At 38.5% G+C, this 18,973-nt stretch overlaps 1 protein-coding gene across 3 annotated transcripts; it reads right to left on the reverse strand.

Annotated features, from left to right (window-relative positions):
* Positions 1 to 6,224: 6,224 nt before the first annotated feature.
* Positions 6,225 to 18,973, reverse strand: Spp1 (secreted phosphoprotein 1). 3 transcript variants are annotated; one of them, XM_070013154.1, is made up of 7 exons: positions 18,952 to 18,973; positions 14,445 to 14,512; positions 14,307 to 14,336; positions 11,388 to 11,471; positions 10,833 to 10,874; positions 9,118 to 9,468; positions 6,225 to 7,673 (listed from the first exon to the last, which is right to left on the reverse strand). In XM_070013154.1, exons 2-7 carry the CDS (start codon positions 14,496 to 14,498, stop codon positions 6,612 to 6,614), a joined length of 1,623 nt encoding a protein of 540 aa, XP_069869255.1. In that variant the 5' UTR covers positions 14,499 to 14,512; positions 18,952 to 18,973; the 3' UTR covers positions 6,225 to 6,611. The 3 variants fall into 3 exon arrangements, with proteins under 3 accessions (XP_069869255.1, XP_069869254.1, XP_069869256.1); XM_070013153.1 differs by lacking the exon at positions 18,952 to 18,973 and adding an exon at positions 15,643 to 15,755; XM_070013155.1 differs by lacking the exons at positions 11,388 to 11,471; positions 18,952 to 18,973 and adding an exon at positions 15,643 to 15,754.

Genomic DNA, 18,973 nt, shown 5'->3' on the forward strand with positions numbered 1-18,973 from the left:
GCATCAGGAAAAACTTGAGACTATCTGTAAAAAAAAAAACAAAAAACTAAAGCTTAAAAAGCTAAGTGTGGCTTAAATAGTAGAGTGCTTGCTTAGCCAATGTGAGACCTTGAATTTGAAATCTGAAGATTGAAAATATCATCATTTTGAATCTACTGGGTGCCAAAGACTCATACTCTCAGGAGGCTGAGATCTGATGATTGAGGTTTGAAGCCAACCCTAACAGGAACATCTGTGAGACTTTTATTTGCAATTAACCACCCAAAAAGCTGGACGTGGAGATATGACTCTCAAGCAACTAAGAGAAATTGCTCAGGACCTGAGCTGAAGCCCTCAGTTGAAGTACCAGAGCATGAATGCACATGTGCATACACACACAAACACATATACAAACAACACACACACACAACCCATTGACTAACTGTACTTTTAGACTTTTCTAAAAGTTTATCGTTTTTTTTTTTTTACGTGTTTCTTGCTGCCAAGTGGAAAGAGGTTTACAGCATTCTCAGATCTATTAGGTGTTACAGAATACCATTTCATGGCTGTACCTTAGATCTGATTAGAGCACAAAAGAAGTTCTTCTGGCTTTAAAGAAGCTTGGACTTCACTTGCTATACACAAAATACTTAACCAATAAGGGCTTCCCAATGCTGTTCTGAGGGAGGTTTTCTGCTTGGCTTTATTTTGTAATTTGTGGGGTCCAACAACAAGGATTCTGCTTCATTATGTCTCCGGTTGTCCCTACAATCTGGATTTTGGCAGAGCAGAGCCAAACGATGGAGAAAGAACACATTTTAATGACATCTTCTGAGCGCCTGTGTCAGTGCTAACTGAAGTCAGACTACCTCTGGATTTCAGGATCCAAAGCATTTAGCCTGGGTGCTGGCATAGCATCCATTCTGGGTTGTACCCTTTGGAACAAACCAGTGAATGGAAGTTAGTGTTTTCTTGAGTGCAGTGAGTTTCCAAGTGAATTATTAAATCTAAATAGCTAATCTATGAGAATCACTGTTTGTAACCAATTTTGGTCAACAACGTGAGTGGTGTCAGGACCTGAAACTTGCAATTGATGTCTGAAGTGAGTGCAGGCTTGCAAAGTCAGCTCCAATCCTGAGTAGTTGATGTCAGGACTGAATTGAATTGAATGGTGGTGGAACAGCTGCCATTTATATTCTAGATGCAAGTCCCTCCCAGGACGGCATGTGTACTAATAATTTCTCCCTGCTTATAATTTGTCCTTTCACAGAAGAAAGACCTAAAACTTGATCAAGTCCAGTTTATAATTCATTTTGTCATGGGTTATATTGTTGGCGTTAAGTTTAAGAACTCTGCCTAGTCCTAGGCTTCAACGTTTTCTTCTTTTTTTCTCCTTTCAAGAAGTTTTATAATTGTGAATGTTACAACAAATCCCTCATTCTATGTGAGTTTTTATTTGTTTCTCAAGCCAGTACTGGGGCTTAAACTCGAGACTTTTAACTTGTTTTTTGCTCAAGGCTGGTACTCTACCATTTGAGCCACAGCTCCTCTTCTTGCTTTTTTAGCGTGTGTGTGTTTGTGTGTGTGTGTGTGTGTGTGTGTGTGTGTGTGTGTGTGTGTGTGTGTGTGTGTGTGTGTGTGTGTGATTAATTGGAGATAAACGTTTCAAAGAATTTTCTTCCTGGAGGGCTGTCAAATCGTAATTCTCCTGATCTCGGCTGCCTATTTAGGACTTACAGACTTGAGCCACCAGTACCTGGTGAGTTATTATTATTTTTATATGAAGTGTGAGAATCAGGTAAAGACCTTTTTTTTATTATTGTTTTGAGTAGGGCTTCCAGTTCTGTGTTAGCAGAAGAATAGAAATAGGAGACATTCTCAATCTTAGAAGAAAAGCATTCAGTTTTAAGTGATCATCTTTAAAAATGATGGTGGCTATAGGTTTTCATTTTCCTTTCATTCTTATTTTTCTAAAAGTTTAAAGAGTGAATAGACATGAGATTTGCCAATAACCTTCTATCATTAAATCATGATTTTTATTTGACATATAAATATGATGAACTAGCCTTGCATAACCTTATTATTCAAGTTGAGGTATATTATTGTTTTTAAGAAAACCTTTTATATTGGGCTGGGAAGGTGGCTCAGTGGTAGATTGCTTGCCTTGCATGCATGAGGCCCTGGGTTCGATTCCTCAGCACCACATAAGCAAAAAAGAAAAAAGCCAGAAGTGGTGCTGTGGCTCAAGTGGTAGAGCGCTAGCCTTGAGCTGAAGAGCTGAGGGACAGCGCCCAGGCCCAGAGTTCAGGCCCCAGGACCAGACCCAAAAACAAAAAAACAAACAAATAAAAAACAAAGAAAACCTTTTATAGTGCCATACATTACTTGTAAAAAGAGGATTTCATTCATTAGTAATCACTTCCTAAATTATTACACTGACTTGCAAAATGATTTTTTAATTTTACCATTCATTCTGCACTTATTAGCATTCATCTGTAGTTTTCCTTCTTTTATGCTCTCTCTATGTACTTAGTGCTTCAACTTGCTATAATCTATGATTATCATTTTTTTTTAAAAATTGCTTGTTGCTGGGGCCCCAGTGCCTCACACCTATAATCCTAGCTACTCAGGAGGTGGAGATCTGAGGATCGTGGTTCAAAGACAGCCCAGGCAGGAAACTTTGTGAGACTCTTATCTCCAATTAACCACCAGAAAACCAGAAGTGGTGCTGTGGCTCAAGTGGTAGAGTGCTGTGCTAGCCTTGAGCTGAAAAGCTCAGGGACAGCGCTCAGGCCCAGACAGAGTTCAAGCCCCACGACCAAGTCCCCCCCCCCCAAAAAAAAAAGAAAAAGAAAAAGAAAAAAAGGAAGGAAGGAAGGAAGGAAGAAAAAAAGAAAGAGCAAAATTGCTAGTTTCATTGGCTCAGTGATGACCAATGGAAGCCCATTCCACTGTGTTCTTTGGTTCCGTGGGTATGATCTGATTTTATCTGAGTATAAAAAAAGACTTGTCAGGCTCCTTTTGTACTCATCTTGTCCAAGAATAAGAATTGGCCTCTTTGACAATGAACCTGTCTAGCTTCCAGTTCTCTGTCTCCCTGATCCAAATCGATCCCCCTTGTCCTGTTTGGGGATGCCAGAGTTGAATCTTGCCAACATGACATTAGCTGGCATGCTGTTGAGCTTTGTCAGTAGAGGGCGCTGGAGGGACACTGCAGAGCTGGTCCTTTCAAGCTGGTCTGTTGACCTTTCTTGTAAGGTTCTGCTGCCAGCATTGTACACACAGAGTACCAAGGTACTTAGTCGCCAGCTCCCTTCCTGCTCAGGAATCCTGCCCTTGGTTTCCTGCTCACCAGCTTTGGCCCTCTGGCCTCCTTGAGGTAAGTATTCTATTCTATTCTATTCTATTCATTATTTTTGTTGGTCATAGGGCTTGAACTCTGGGCCTGGGTGTTGTCCCTGAGCTCTTCAACTCAAAGGTAGCGCTCTACCACCTGAGCTACAGTGCCACTTCCGGTTTTCTGGTTGTTTATTGGCGATAAGAGTCTCACGAACTTTCCTGCCCAAGCTGACTTTGAACCATGATCCTCAGATCTCAGCCTCCTTAGTAGCTAGGATTACAGGTGTGAGCAACCAGCACCCAGCAAGTATTCTATTTAACAATCTGCCCACCACTGTGGCCCTGCTGTGCTGGTGGCTGTGCCCTGGGCTTCAGCTACATCCTTTCTAGTGATTGTGAATCTTAACTTTCAGGAGAGGATCTCCTTTGCAAAATCTTTGAGTATTCTCATCTCAAATTTAATCTTATGTATGGTGTGATGAAAATTGTCATTGATCCTCTCAGGCTAACTCCATATTTCTTGTTAATACTACTTGGTAGCAAAATTTTCTTGCTCAAATTACTGTTGTTTTCTATCTTGTGAATGAACTTGAACTGATGGAATAGTAGTACAGGAGTGGCCTTTGAATGGAACCTGGATTGCAAGATGTCATTCTAGTGTTTAGTTGCCCTGCTTTTGGATTTGAGCACAAGGATAGCTAGCTAAGCAGCCTGCATGTGGGAAATAGATGAATGTATTCTATGGCATATGGGGAGAGCACAATTAATCGCTGTTACTTTTGGTTGCTTGACACTGGACCACTTGAGCAAGCTGTATTACCAGCTCCGCCCACTTCATTTTGCCTGGTGACATCTACAGAGATGGTCTCATGTGTTTGTCTGATATGTTAATAGTTTCCTTTAAAATTGAAATATTGGGGGATTATTTTGATGGTGTAAGATACAGATCTACCACTGAGCCACCTTCCCAGCCCCTCCCTGAGCTTTTCTACTCAAGGCAGTGCTCTACCACTTGAGCCACAGCTCCACTTCTGGTTTGGGGGGTAGTTTATTGAAGATAAGCATGTCCAGGACTTTTTTTTGCCTGGGCTGGCTTCAAACTGAAATCATTAAATCTCAGCTTCTGGAGTAGCTAGGATTACAGGCATGAGCTACCAGCCCTTGGTTTACTTTTATTGTTTATTGGAATCCTGTTTTTTTATATAAACATATATATTACTTCGGAGAACTAATATCTTTTAAATGTTGTATAGTCCTTCGACAAAATAAATGCTAGCTAGAATGGTTGTGTTCACCTATAGCTCCAAGCACTTGGGAGGCTGAGGCAGGAAGATCACGAGTTCAAGCTCAGCCTAGGCTACATAGTAAGGCCCTATTGCAAAAAAAAAAAAAAAAAAAAAAAAAAAAACACCACAGATACAGCACATGCTATGTTGTTGGTTTTTTCTGTAATATTTTAATTTTCTTACCATACTTGTGGCATATTTCTTATTAAGCATTTTATTTTTTTGTGTCTGTATTAATGATGTATTATTAATGTTTATGTATTTTTGTGTAGGTCTTTCATACCACCTTATAGAATTGTTATTTCTAGCATCGATTCTATGTTTGTGAGTTTGTCATTTACCTAGAGACACGAATTGATTATCTTGCAGTTCTTATGTACCTTGTCATTAGCTTAGGTATTCAACAACATGGTGCTCAGTTGGTAGAGACTGAGGGCAGATTTGATACATCTTTGATACTAATGATAACGTCTCTAATGTGTTTCCACTAAATATGATGTTGTTTTCTGGACTGAAGCATAAACTATGTCATCATGTTAGAAAAAGTATCTTTTAATTTTTATTTAATTTTATAAAAGTAGTAATAATGGCGTATGCCTATCATTCTAGCTACTTAGGAGCCTGAGATTGGATAATACTTGTTCGAAGCCAGTCTGGGCAGAATGGTCTGTGAAACTCTATCTCAAAATAACTAGAAGAAAATACTAAGCTGGAGATGTGGCACAAATGATAAATAACTAGCTGAGTACACAAGCTGAGCAAGTAAGAGGCCCTGAGTTCAAATGCTGAAACTAGCAAACTTTTGTCCACCACCCCTACCTCAAAAGCAGCAGACCACCTGGGGACTGGAGTTGTTTATAGCATCATATTCTCACAAGTATTTCTTTTCGAAGTCTCCATTGATATTGGTTTGGCCATGTCATCTATGAACTTGGATTAAAAGTGGCAGTGTCTAAAGTATGAGCTCAATATATTAAGTTTCTTCTCCTGTCATGTTTCTATCATCAGAAAACACATGCAGGAACAGGAGGGTGAGGGAACTGCTGATTCCACTTTAAGAGATACCTGAACTCACTGTTTCCTTGGGAAACTGGGAATAAAGGTAAATACTAAATGCTGTAAGTCAACCAGATTATTGGGAATGTTTGTTACTCATTATTTCCAAAGCAATAGCTAATTTTTTTTTAAAAAGTCCCTTTGCCATCTAGAAATTTCTCACATAATATTTTCCTCATTGGATGGAGAAATATCAATAAACAAATGAGTTAAAAAAATGACTATATTCAACAATGTTGTATTAAAATAGTTACCTTTGTGAGCCAGTGGCTCACATCTGTAATCCTAGTCACAAAGTTGAGATCTGAGGATTGCAACTCAAAAGTCAGCCTAGGAAGAAAAGTCTAATTAACCACCGAAAATCTGGAAGTGAAGCTGTGGTTCAAGTAGTAGAGCACTAGCCTTGAGTAAAAAAAAGCTAAAGGACAAGTGCTTAGGTGCTGTGTTCAAGCCCAGAACTAGCACATACACACACAGAGACATTTTAAAAAAGTTACTTTTTGTGAATTCCAAGGCAAGCATGGAAAACCAATAAGAAAAAGCAATTAACACCAGCGAACTTGCTACATTCATGGTAAATTTATTCACACGATGATCACAAGAAACTTAAAAACAGTTATTATAAGGAGGTAAAATGCTATATAGTGTCTCTTTTGAAAGCATGAGATAGTATTTTGTTGGATTTTACACACATTTTTATTTATGATTGAATAACAAACACTAAAATGTAGTGATTGTTGGAATTTTGATTGCTTGCATGGAAAGTATATGCTGAAGCTTTTAGGTTTAAAAGGTCTTACCAGAAACAACAAACTAATGATTAAAACAGTATTTCCACATACATATATATTTACTCACTGCATTGAGAAATATGCGTTATACTTTTAATTCTCTATAATGTGTTTTTTTCTTTTTAATAAAATTAAAGCAAGAATTTTAATTCTCCTCTTTTTAATTGGCCTCCGAAGATGTACTGTCTAATTCATGAGAAATGCGAAAGTTCAGATGTTTATCCTCAATACTTCTAGGGTCTAGGACCAGCATGTCTTCCTGGCTAAGAAACTCACTGCTATGGAGCTTGTGGCTGACCTTTGAACTTCCCAGGCTGTCAGGCCCATCAGGCTTGTATTTGGATTTCTTAGATCCAGAGGAATGATCACCATTATTGTGGTTGTTGTTGTTGTGTGATTCTGAACCTTTTGATTCAGAATGGCGTAATTCTAAACCGTGTTGTTCCAACTCATGAGTGTCCCATTCAGTGGGGAACCTGATATGATGAGGAATGGGAATGACCTTGAGTGTATCATGGGGCTTGGATTCCCAGTGTGGGCTAAAGTCCTCGTGTGTAATATGAGGAATGGGGATGACCCTGAGTGTGTCATGTGACTCCTTGTGTTCCGAGTGTTCATCATGCGACTCCTTGCCTTCCTTGCCTTCCTTGCCTTCCTTGCCTTCCTTGCCTTCCTTGCCTTCCTTGCCTTCCTTGCCTTCTTTGCCTTCCTTGCCCTCCTTGCCTTCCTTACCCTCCTTGCCTTCCTTGCCTTCCTTGCCTTCCTTGCCTTCCTTGCCTTCCTTGCCCTCTTTGCCTTCCTTGCCCTCTTTGCCCTCCTTGCCCTCCTTGCCTTCCTTGCCCTCCTTGCCTTCCTTGCCCTCCTTGCCTTCCTTGCCCTCCTTGCCTTCCTTGTCCTCCTTGCCTTCCTTGTCATCCTTGCCTTCCTTGCCTTCCTTGTCCTCCTTGCCTTCCTTGCCTTCCTTGCCCTCCTTGCCTTCCTTGCCCTCCTTGCCTTCTTTGCCTTCCTTGCCTTCCTTTCCTTCCTTTCCTTCCTTGCCTTCCTTTCCTTCCTTGCCTTCCTTGCCTTCCTTTCCTTCCTTGCCTTCTTTGCCTTCTTTGCCTTCTTTGCCTTCCTTGCCTTCCTTGCCTTCCAAGAGTTCATCTGCTGGCTCATGAAGAACAGGGATGACCTTGAATGCATCATGGGACTCCTTGCTTTTCCTGTGTGAGGTAAGGTCCACCTGTGAAGCATCAGGAATAGGGATGAAATGGTATGCATCATTAAGACTCCTTGGCTTTACAGTGTGGACTAAAGTCCTCATGAGTGGCAACAGGAACAACGGGATCCTTGCTCTCATGTGTGAGGATTCCCCATGTGTATCATCAGGATATGAATCACAGCATAGATGGAAGAAGAATTAAATGGCCAGGCAGGGGTGGGAATATTAAATATTTTTCTTTTTCTTTTTTTCTCTCTCTTAGGTCAAATTCATCCTGAATATGGTCCAAACTTGGTTGAATGAAAACCTGTTAGCATATTCTATGTTCAAATCTCCTTTTTTGACTAAGGTGACACATTTAGTTTAATCACTTAGGTATGTGACAAAACTTATGGGGTAGCCTCAATATTTCTGATTTACTTGAAGAAAATGGGCATTGAAAGTTAAAATGCAGGAGCCAGATTACATCTGTGATCCAAGCTCCCCTAGAGACAGAGCTCTGGAGGTTCCAGGTTTGAGCTCAACCCAGACAAAGAAGTAACATCCCTAAAACAGCAGCAAAAAAAAAAAAAAAAAAAAAAAAAAAAAAAAAGTTGAGCATGGTGCTATGTGCCCGATATGCCAGCTACTCAAAAAAAAGCATAGGTAGGAAGATTGTAGTGCAGTGTGGCCATCCTAAGCAATCAAAAATCCTGTGAAAGCTTGCCTAAGAAATAACTAAAGTAGGGGCTGGGAAGGTGGCTCAGTGGTAGAGTGCTTGCCTTGCATGAGGCCCTGGGTTCGATTCCTTAGCACCACATAAGCAAAAAGAAAAAAGCCAGAAGTGGTGCTGTGGCTCAAGTGGTAGAGTGCTAGCCTTGAGCTGAAGAGCTGAGGGACAGTGTCCAGGCCCAGATTTCAGGCCCCATGAGAGGACCTCCCCCCCCCCCAAAAGAAATAACTAAAGTAAAATGTCTGAGGGTGTGGCTCAAGTGGTAGAGCTCTTGGCTAGCAAATATGATGCCCTGGGTTCAAAACCCCAGTAATATACACTTTTACTCCCTCCCCTCAAAGAAGGAAGAGAAAATTAAAATGTAGAGTAAACAGTAATGGCACGCCAAATTGGATTGGAACTTTTGGTTTAGATTCAGTGTAATTTGTGATGCTACAACTTTTCTTAGGTATATTTTATATTTTTCTTAGGTATATTTTATAAGTAATTTCCCTTTTCTGAAATCTTTCTAGATTAAAAAGTCAGGTGAATATAATGAATGTTTTAGAGTCAGGATTTGGAAAATCAAGTAAAATTATGCTGTGGAGACAAAGTTAAGAACCTACCAAATGGAAAGAAGACTGTACTAAAGATCATAAATTAAATACTAAAAATGTTTTTGTGTTTGCTGAATGACAGCTGAATATGCACAGCCTGCATTCCAAGAAGTGAGCTCTGCTTAGAGCCATTGAGCGTATCTGTGAAGGGACTTACCTGAACATTAGTTATGTCCGAAGATTTAGACTTCTTCCCTTCGGGAGCATTGCTATCTCCATGGTGTTCCAGTGTGCTCATTGCAGGGAAAACTGGAGTGAAGACCGGGGTCTCCAGTGTGAGAGGAGGAGGCAAGCTGATCACTTCTTCAGATTCATGGGAGTGGTGAGAGTTTTTGTGGTGTTCGTGGTGATTGTGGTGATCATGGTGGTGTGAATGGTGCTCATGATCATGATCACTATCATGATCGCTTTCATCTGACTCAGTGAAGTCTTGGCTGTCCATGTGGTTTCCAATATCATCCTCATTCAACTCATCCATGTGGCTTTCATTGGGATTACTTGAGAAGGTCTAAGAGTTAAAGATGATCCCTCAGATTAGGGCTTGAGTTTGGTTTTCCCTTAGTCTTTCTAGTCTTTTACTTGCTTGCTTTTTTATTTGGTATCTTTTTTGTGTGTTTAAGAACACCTATACCATTTAGGAGCAAATCATTTTAATAAAAGAATAAATGAAATCATATTCTAAAGGGATTTTCCTATTTCCCAATCCAGTAATCCTACCTACTCAAGAGTCTGACATCTGGGGGGCAAGGTTCAAAGCTAGCTCAGGAAGAAAAGTCTGTAAGGCTCATATCTGATTAACCACTCAAAGGCTAGAAGTGGAGCTGTGGCTCAGTTGATAGTATGTCAATCTTGAGCAAAGAAGCCAAGCAAGAATGAAAGCTCTGAATTCAAGACTCAGTTCTGGCACACACATACACAGTTTTTACACACATACACACATAACTTTTACAAGTATTTTAAATCCAAATACCTAGGTAAAACATTTATATTGATACTATTGCTTTGGTCTGAGGTACTTGATGTATAGTTCAGTGATACAGCACACCCAGGCCTTGGGTTCAATCCCCAGTACCACACACACACACACACACACACACACACACACACACACACACACATGCACACATACACAAGGAGATTGTTGATAAAATTAATAATAAAATGTGCAAGAATACTTGCATAATTCAGACATGATGTAGTTTGATAAACTCAGTGGAATAATAGATACAGACAAATGTGATTATTCTGTGTGAAATGAAAAGTCTCAAGGTAACTAAGACTCTATTTTACTTGTATCAAAACCTATAACCCCTCCCTACTATCACATGGATGGTCAAAAAGTAACTACAGCTCAAATCTGGGCATTGAATTACACAGTATATTAAATTGTAACAGTAAATATGTTAGTTCCTTTTCTACTTTTCTTTAAGAATTCTTAGCATCTTCAAGTGGAATCTTAAGGAAAATATATTTACTTTGCTCAGTAAATATATTCATGATCCTAGTTAAAAAGAATACTTCAGAAAGCATTGTGCTAGAAACAGGAGCATGCTAATGGAAAAATCTTAGCTTTGGGATACATTAATGCCATATTTTTCAGATATTAGATAAACATTTAGAATTCTTTCGGTAAATTGTAGGAGGCTTAAAGTTTCAAGTGATAGACCTGGATAGACAGTTCTTGCAACACCAAACTTATCCGAAGTATCTTCCATTTCTCACATTTAGTAAATGTAAGGCCTTTTTATAATTTTTCCTGAGCAGGTTTTGCAATGGAGATTAGTTGGAAAAATTGTGAGTGGTACTTTGTCAAAGAGGGGCAGGGCCTCCTTGTCTCCAGTGACAGAACTGTAAAACCCCAAGGAAACTCACCTCTGGTTGCAAGACATCAGTTTCTTCAGAGGACAGCACATTCTGAGGAGAGAAGGACACATTAATATATGTATTACACATGCCCAGCTTTCTGATACAAAACCAAAGCCAGTTTTCAGCCTCAGTAGGGATATTTTTCAACACAAGAATCTAACCAGGGGATTATTTGGTGATCTAGGCACATATGCCCCACCAGGTGGGAAATCCAGTTGACCTGTCAGAAACCCCAATAGACAGCTTAGTTGCTGTCTATTGTTTAGTTTTGCTTTGGGTTTTTGTTGTTTTTGCTTGTGCTGCTGGTACTGGAGCTTGAACTTGGAGCCTGAAGGCTGTCCTTCAGTGATTTTACTCAAGACTAGCACTCTACCACGTAAGCTCTACTTCTAGCCTTTTGGTGGTTAATTGAAGATAAGAATCTTACTGACTTTCCTGCCTGGGCTGTGTTTGAACTGTAATATTCAGATCTCAGCCTCCTGAGCAGTTCAGATCACAGCTAGGATTACAGGGAGCCACCGCTCCTGGCTTACTGTTTAATTTTAGGAAATTTAGAAATACCTGTGGTGCTAGGAGATTATTCTTCTCAGACAGATCAAGCTTTAGCCATGAGGCTTCAGAATCTGGATATTTTTTGTTAAAAAGCTGTGAAAGAAAGAAAAAGAAAAAGAAAGAAAGAAAGGAAGGAAGAAAAAAGAAAGAAAGGAAGGAAGGAAGGAAGGAAGGAAGGAAGGAAGGAAGGAAGGAAGGAAGGAAGGAAGGAAGAAAAGAAGGAAAGAAAGGTAAATCTTTGTCATTGGAAAAACCCTAAACAACTCAAGGATCTCAACTTGATAAACTGGAAAAACAATGACACTTTGCTAATCCCAATGTATAAACACATTACATGTTCATATTCAGCCAGATACAGATATCCTTTTTTAATAAAACAATTAAAAACATATTTATTGTAAAGGTGATATACAGAGATGTTACAGTTATGTAAATCAGTTAATGAGTACATTTCTTTTTAAACAGTGTTACCCCATCCTTCATTTTTCTCCCAGTTTTTTTTTCCCTCCAGATCCCCATTTCCCTCCAAGTGGTACAGTTCAACATTTCTAACATAGTGGGATCACTGCTTCTGTGCGTCCCCTTCCCCTCCCCAATTCAGGTAAACTAACATACAAGACAAAGGGTACAGAAATCAAAAACTGACCAAAGGGGAAAAAAAACAGATATAAAAAAATGAAAAGCAGGGGCTGGGAAGGTGGCTCAGTGGTAGAGCGCTAGCCTTGAGCTGAAGAACTGAGGGACAGTTCCCAGGCCCAGAGTTCAGGCCCCATGACTGGACCCAAAAAAAAAAAAAAAGAAAAGAAAAGCATAAACAGTACAATAACAAACCTCTTCTTTCCTTCTCTTGTAGTTCTTGTTAATAAGTATCTTTTCTTTTTTGCCAGTCCTGGGACTTGAACTCAGAGCCTGGACAATGTTCCTGAGCTTCTTTTTCTCCAGGCTAGTACTCTATCACTAGAGCCAAAGCACCACTTCTGGCTTTTTCTGTTTATGTGGTACTGAGGAATTGCAGCCAGGGCTTCGTGCATGCTAGGCAAGCACTCTACCACTAAGCCACAATTCCAGCCCGATAAGTATCATTTTATAATGATATAGCTATTGAGCCTTTCTGATTCTCTCCTAATAATAACCCCCTTTGGTCTCACTGTATGACTGAGTCCTGTTTAATTTATCATGTCCAAATGTAATATTTTTTATTTTTTTGTCTTTTACTATTCATCAGGTTCTCACAATTCATTTTTTTAAATCCTTCATGTTGGGGGCGGGGGCATGCGCACCTGCCAGTTTAGGGGATTGAGCTCAGGGTCTTGAACTCTTGCTTGACTTTTTTGCTCAAGGCTTATAGCAGTTTGCTGGTTAATTGAAGATAAGAGCCTCCAAGAGTTTCCTGCCTGAACTGGCTTTGAACCTTGATCCTCAGATCTCCGATCCTGACTAGGATAATAAGCATGAGCCATCAGCACCAGACTCATTTACTGAATTTTTAATAGCACTAATAGTGGCTTAGACACTTTTTCAAAGGGCTTTATAAATACTAGTTCATTTGATCCTCTGAAATGCCATGAGATAGACCACACTATTTTTCCTATCTTACCACTCAGGAAGCTCAGCCACAATGTGGTTCAGTGGTAATAAAAGGCCGAGCCAGCCACCAGGCCAGATGAATTCTCTGTCTCTGTGTCTTCTGTATGTGTGTTCATGTGTTGGTGTGTGTCCACGCATGTTTGTCTCTGTTGCAATCTCTCTGCTTTGTATGTGTGTATGTGTTCATGTGCACATGTTTCTCTCTCACACACACTGATGGTACATGTAATACAAGTTCAGGAAAACCAACTATTAGTTAAATTCATAATTTAAAAATAATATAGAGGAAACATATATAGACATATATGTCTGTAAAATGAACATATTAAAGTATTGAGCAATCTGACACTAACAGCTAGTGCAGCTAGTGCTCATCTTCTGGGTTCTAACCTTACAGATTTTTCTGAATTTGCTCTGTAAGAGTTTCTGGGATTCTAAAGGGCTGACTGAGACTTGAACTCTTCACTCCAAGGCTTCATGGGTCTACATCCTTGCCATATTTTATTCTATTTTTACAAACATTAGTTCTTGCCTTTAGTTTGGCCTCTATCTTACCAGGAAATGCTACATTCCTGGTTCATTATTGTGATTAACACCTGTGTTATCAAATGAGATAGAAAACGGATGTGCCCACACTTCCACTCCCACACAGACCACATACAAACACCTCTTACTGTCTTCATTAAGCCATAAAATCCATGCCTACAGTGACCCCCAGGCAGCACAACATTGGCATTCATTATGTTCATCAGGAATTGAACTCTCTGTTCTCTTTTGTCTTTGCTCCAAGGACAAAGCTCACTTGTTATTTGGCTGGCACAGTTTTATCTATTGTGGAGAGGCAAGTACATGGATGATGCTGGTCACATTATTGTAATGAATAAAGAATTGGGTTTGCTCTTAGGCTTAGTTAGAAAAAATGTCAGCAGATAAGCACAATAGATACAAATGGCACAAATAGACTTTCTTTTCACAGTGAGCTTCTTAGTAAATATCTTTGTGGGCATACCAACAGTTCTGGCCAGTGTTTGAGGTGAATTTTAAACTGTTTTACTTAGTAAAGCAGCAAGTAACATTTTCTGTTTCTAGAACATGTTGACTCATGAAAAAGTCACACACGTTTATAAAATTCATCTGATATGAGCAATGATAACATGGAGCATTGTTTTAAATATCCATAAGTCTAATTAACAAGCCTATATTACAGTAGATAGTGGATAAATACTTAAAAATTAACCATCTTGAGGGTAAAGTGATTAGCAAGCTTGATTTTAATAAGCAACTTTTGTAGCACCTCTTGGAATAATTGCATAAATGCTGATAAACCCAGAAAATGCCTACCTGATTTTCCTCAGAGCTGCCAGACTCAATCTGTTTAACATTGGAAAGAAGAAAGGAAAAGAAAAATAATGTTAATGTATTCTTAGCATAATTCATTGATGTTTTTCAAGAATTTTCCCTAAGATTTGTTGTACTTACTGGCAGGGAATGGGTAATGCCTATGAGGCAAAAGAAAATCACTTCAATTCTCATGATTGTGATTTTTCCTGGAAAACATTTGAAAGGAACATTTAATACGGTTAACATATAGCTTTTTCATACTGCTGCATGACAAAAATCATCACAAGCAAAGATTATTATAGTGGAACTTTTCTACTTCTTAGAGGACACTTTTCTTTTTACTGTGATGTTCTTTTGAGTTAGTATCTGCAGTTTCCACCCTTCTCTCTCACTTGACAAGGGACAGGGGAATTTTACACATCTATAGTTACTCAACTTTAAATTTAGAGTTCCAGAAATTCTACCATTACTCACTTATATTTCCAGCTATGGAAACCCCAAAACAGATCAGAAAGCAATTTAATAAATTCAAATAATAAACTAACACAAGAATACATTTTTCAAGGAAGAAAAGAAAACACGGATATAAAACTATGAAAGAAATTTGTTTTGTCCATTTTTCTAACATGCATTTTAGATGTGATTTTTAGTTTAAATTATTAAGAGGGTGCTACTTAGGTGAACTGATAACCATTTTGGAAGTTAGCTATTTCAGAAAAATACTTTAGAAATTTTAAGTGAAAAAGAAACAAACAAATAGCCAGCAACTTTTCTATTTGTGATAAGAAGTCTACATAGTACCAAGCAGGTTTCTTGGTGAAAATTTCAACAGATTAATTCAAAAGTTAGATACTAAGAAAAGGCTTTGAGTTTTATTTTCCTTGAAAATAAAATAAATTAACTCATTAAAAACTAACATTATTGATGGCTTACATTATCAAAGATGATCCTTCTTTTATCTGCCTTCATAATAACTACTGAAAGTGATGTTGCTATAATTAATTATTCCAAAGAAGCATAGAATTTTCCCTTTTTTCTATTGAGAACAGTGATTTCAGTCTTTTTGGAGAAGGATAGAAGTTTTTTAAGATTATATGCATATTTTTGAAGTATTTCAAAATAACTGGAAACTTTAATGTATATGTGTATATACATATACACATACACACACACACACACACACACACACACACACACATATGACCTGCTTATTGGAAAGACTATGAGAATTCAAGACAGACTAACAGCATTACAGCCAAAATAATCTTCCTAAATCTTCAATTTCCCCATTCAATTAAAAAGCATATGCCCAGCCACACAGCTGCTACAGGCTTACCTTGGCCAGAGAGAGTCAGAGCCAGAGGATGCCGTGCTCCCTGCCTGCTCCTGCTGCTCACAGGCCAGACCTCCCAGAATTTAAAGGTTGCTCCATACACTCTCCACCAACACAGGAAGGCGGAGTGATGTGTCAGGAGGTTTTTGCCACTGCCCAGCCCACTTGCTCCCACACTTCCTCTTCTGGAATTGTGATTGAAAAAAAATAAACCAAAATACTAAACCAAACACACACACACACACACACACACACACACACACACACACACACACACACACACACACACACACACACACATTTCTACAGCTAAAACATTAGTTGTATGCTTTTCATAGGTAGAATTGAGTGCTTTAAATAGTTCTTATGAAGATTTTATTTACAATTTCTGAGTTAATAGAAAAATCTTCAAGTAAGATCTAACAAATTAAATAGGATGGATTTTTTAAAGTTACAGATGAAGTTTATATCTGCAACCACATTTGTCTCTATCATATTTTTGCATTGAAAAAAATGTGTTATTTTAAAAATAATAGTGTTTCAAATGTAAAATAGTTTTTATTCACTCTTGTTAAAGTAAGTTGATAAATGATTTTCCGGAGGACAAGTTTTATCATATTTTTCCCCCTCTCTTTTTGGTGCCTGTCCTGGGACTTAAACTCAGGTACTCAGAGACTTGGTGCTGTACGTGAGCTTCTTTTGCTCAAGGCTAGCACTCTACCACTTGATCCATAGCTCCACTTCCAGCTTTTTTTGGTAGGTTAGTGGAGATGAGAGTCTCATAGATTTTCCTGCCCAGACTGGCTTTGAACTGTGATCCTCAGATTTTAGGCTCCTAAGTAGGTAGAATTGCACCTATTAGTGCCTGTCTTCAGGGTTGTTCAGAAGTGTGGGTTAGTGTACATGACACTAGTAACAAGTGGCATATATTAGGTGTGATGTCCCTGCATACTTTAAGGATTGTGTGTGTTAATTATGATGGACATTTTTGGCAAGAGAAGGTCATTCTGATATGTAAATAGAATGTGCTCTTAGAATTAGCATACATGTGAGATCTTTAAACTATATACATTAGAGTAGCCTGTGCATCTCTATATGAATACAATGCATTTATGAATTGTCCTTTTCTAGAATATATGGTTAGCTACTTAATACAAAAGAAAAAAATTAATGTCTATATTAACAAAGCTTTACTGAGAAGTTAAAAAGTGTTTGAGAGAAAATTATGGGTCAAGTCTGAATAGTAGAGCACAATTCAAGTATAGCTGAAGTAGAGCTCAATTCAGGTAGAACTGTTGGTCTATTTTAAATAATATTATCTTGACATGACTTTGTGCTCATTGTTTTCTTAGTTGTGAAAGGGAGAGTACACTATTTCTGTCACACTCCCTGTGGGAATAGATGAAAGGTAATCTCTACTATCATATTAATTCTAAATGTCAGTTCTGTTTGCCAGTTGCTGTTTTTAAGGTATATATAAAGTAATTTCCTACAGGATCAGTAGTATAGATAATCCATAGGTTTTCTTTTTTCTTTTATGCAAGTCCTGGGGCTTGAACTCAGAGCTTGGACATTGTTCCTGATCTTCTTTTGCTCAAGGCTACCACTCTACCACTAGAGTCACAGTGCCACTTGCAGCCTTTTTTGCTTATGTGGTACTGAAGAATTTAACCCACGATTTCATTCATGCTAGGCAAGCACTCTACCACTAAGCCACATTCCTATCCCAATCCATAGGTTTTCTAAATACTTGGTGAGGTAGGAAATATATCTTAGAAGTATTACTAATGAATTGATCTTGTTGAATAAATTTATAAATTACTTATAGCTATAAACATATTAATCACACAGGATGTAAGTTGTGTTTTTAAAATGCTTTCCCCCTCTTTAAATAAATTGTCCACATAAGCTTGTCATGTTTGCAATTAAGTGGCGGGAAGTCCACAATTTATAAAAACAACAAGATTTCTGCAGAGCTCTTTGTGGTTTACCCTGTGCCTACAGGAATGATTCAGTATGAATTAGAGAGTTATAGGAACAGATGTTGCTGGAGCTCAGCCATCGCCATGTGAACTATATGACTCTGGTAGGGATGTCTTGTTGTAGTTCCACAGGGCCACATGATGGAGCACTTCCGAAAATTACTTTAGACCATAATCTTGCTACTACTTTTTCTCATGACCGTAACAGAGAACAGCAGCCTGCTCCATGACAAAACTATAACACAGACATGGAGGCCCCTGTTTCTTGAAATGCCAGAGGAGGAAATATTTTTCCAACTAGGACTCTCTACACAATTGGGACCAGAGACTCAAAGAACCAAAGCACAGCTCACACACAAAGCTCTGTGGATACCCTCAGCAATCTCAAGGTGACCCAATCTTTTTCTTCTCCCTTCCTACACTGAAAAGGTTACTAATTCTCATGTCTCACTCAGAGTCATTCCTCATGAATCCGTGGTTAAAGAATGTACCTGTCACTCTTCAGAGTTGAGAAGAGAAACTGATGTGTAATGGAGGTAATTCAGCAAAGTGCGGAACAGACAGAATGCCCTTCTGACTTTAGGAGAGGAGCACATGTCTTGCTCTTTTTGTACCTAAATGTGCCTCTAACATCTCAGGGGGATTTTTCAATTGTAATAGTTAATATATTAAACAGTTTTAACCAGAGAGGCTCAATCTGCATTCATTTCTCATTTCCATTCTGTTTCCCTTCTTTTTATTTGCATACATGGATTGTATAAAAAAGTATTTTTTTATTTTGTCATTTCCATATCACATGCAATATATTTTAATAAATTTGCCTTCTCTGTTGTTCTGTTGTCTTTTGACTTATCTCCCCCTTTGAAAAATGTTTTCAGGAAATGCATTATGCTATTTTGATGCATATAATATATGCTGATCATATTTACTTTACATCACTCTGACCTTTTTCACCTTATCTCCACTGGTTCCTTTCTCCAAACAGTCCCCTTATTATATTCATTCATGATACATTTAAACATATATATACATATACACACATATATCCATATTTTTTAAGGTTTAGATGCCAGAGATGAGAGAGAACATGCAAGATTTCCCTTTCCAAGTCTACTTATCTGGCATAACATGATGGTCTCCGTTTCCATCTGTTTTCCTGCAAATGACATAATTTAATTTTCCTTATGGCTAAATGATACTCCTTTGTACATATACCACATTCTCTTTATCCATTCATTGGTTGATGGGAGCCTCATTTGATTGTGTTGCTTGGCTGTTGTGAATGTCGTTGTAATAAATACTCGTGTGGGTATCTCTAATGTTAACTTACATTCTTTAGCATAGCAGGATCA

The sequence above is a fragment of the Dipodomys merriami genome, unplaced genomic scaffold (assembly GCF_024711535.1).
Source record: "Dipodomys merriami isolate MVZ:Mamm:240054 unplaced genomic scaffold, mDipMer1.0.p SCAF_9, whole genome shotgun sequence".
NCBI lineage: Eukaryota > Metazoa > Chordata > Mammalia > Rodentia > Heteromyidae > Dipodomys > Dipodomys merriami.

What these genes read in the sequence shown, in the direction of transcription:
- Spp1 (XM_070013154.1), bottom strand. Translation starts at nt 14,498, where the DNA reads ATGAGAATTGAAGTGATTTTCTTTTGCCTCATAGGCATTACCCATTCC. An exon ending in CTGATGTCTTGCAACCAGAG is followed by an intron (nt 9,469 to 10,832) that starts GTGAGTTTCCTT and finishes TTTAACTCTTAG; the next exon opens with ACCTTCTCAAGTAATCCCAA. An exon ending in CGGACATAACTAATGTTCAG is followed by an intron (nt 7,674 to 9,117) that starts GTAAGTCCCTTC and finishes GATGCTTCACAG; the next exon opens with GTGGACCTTACCTCACACAG.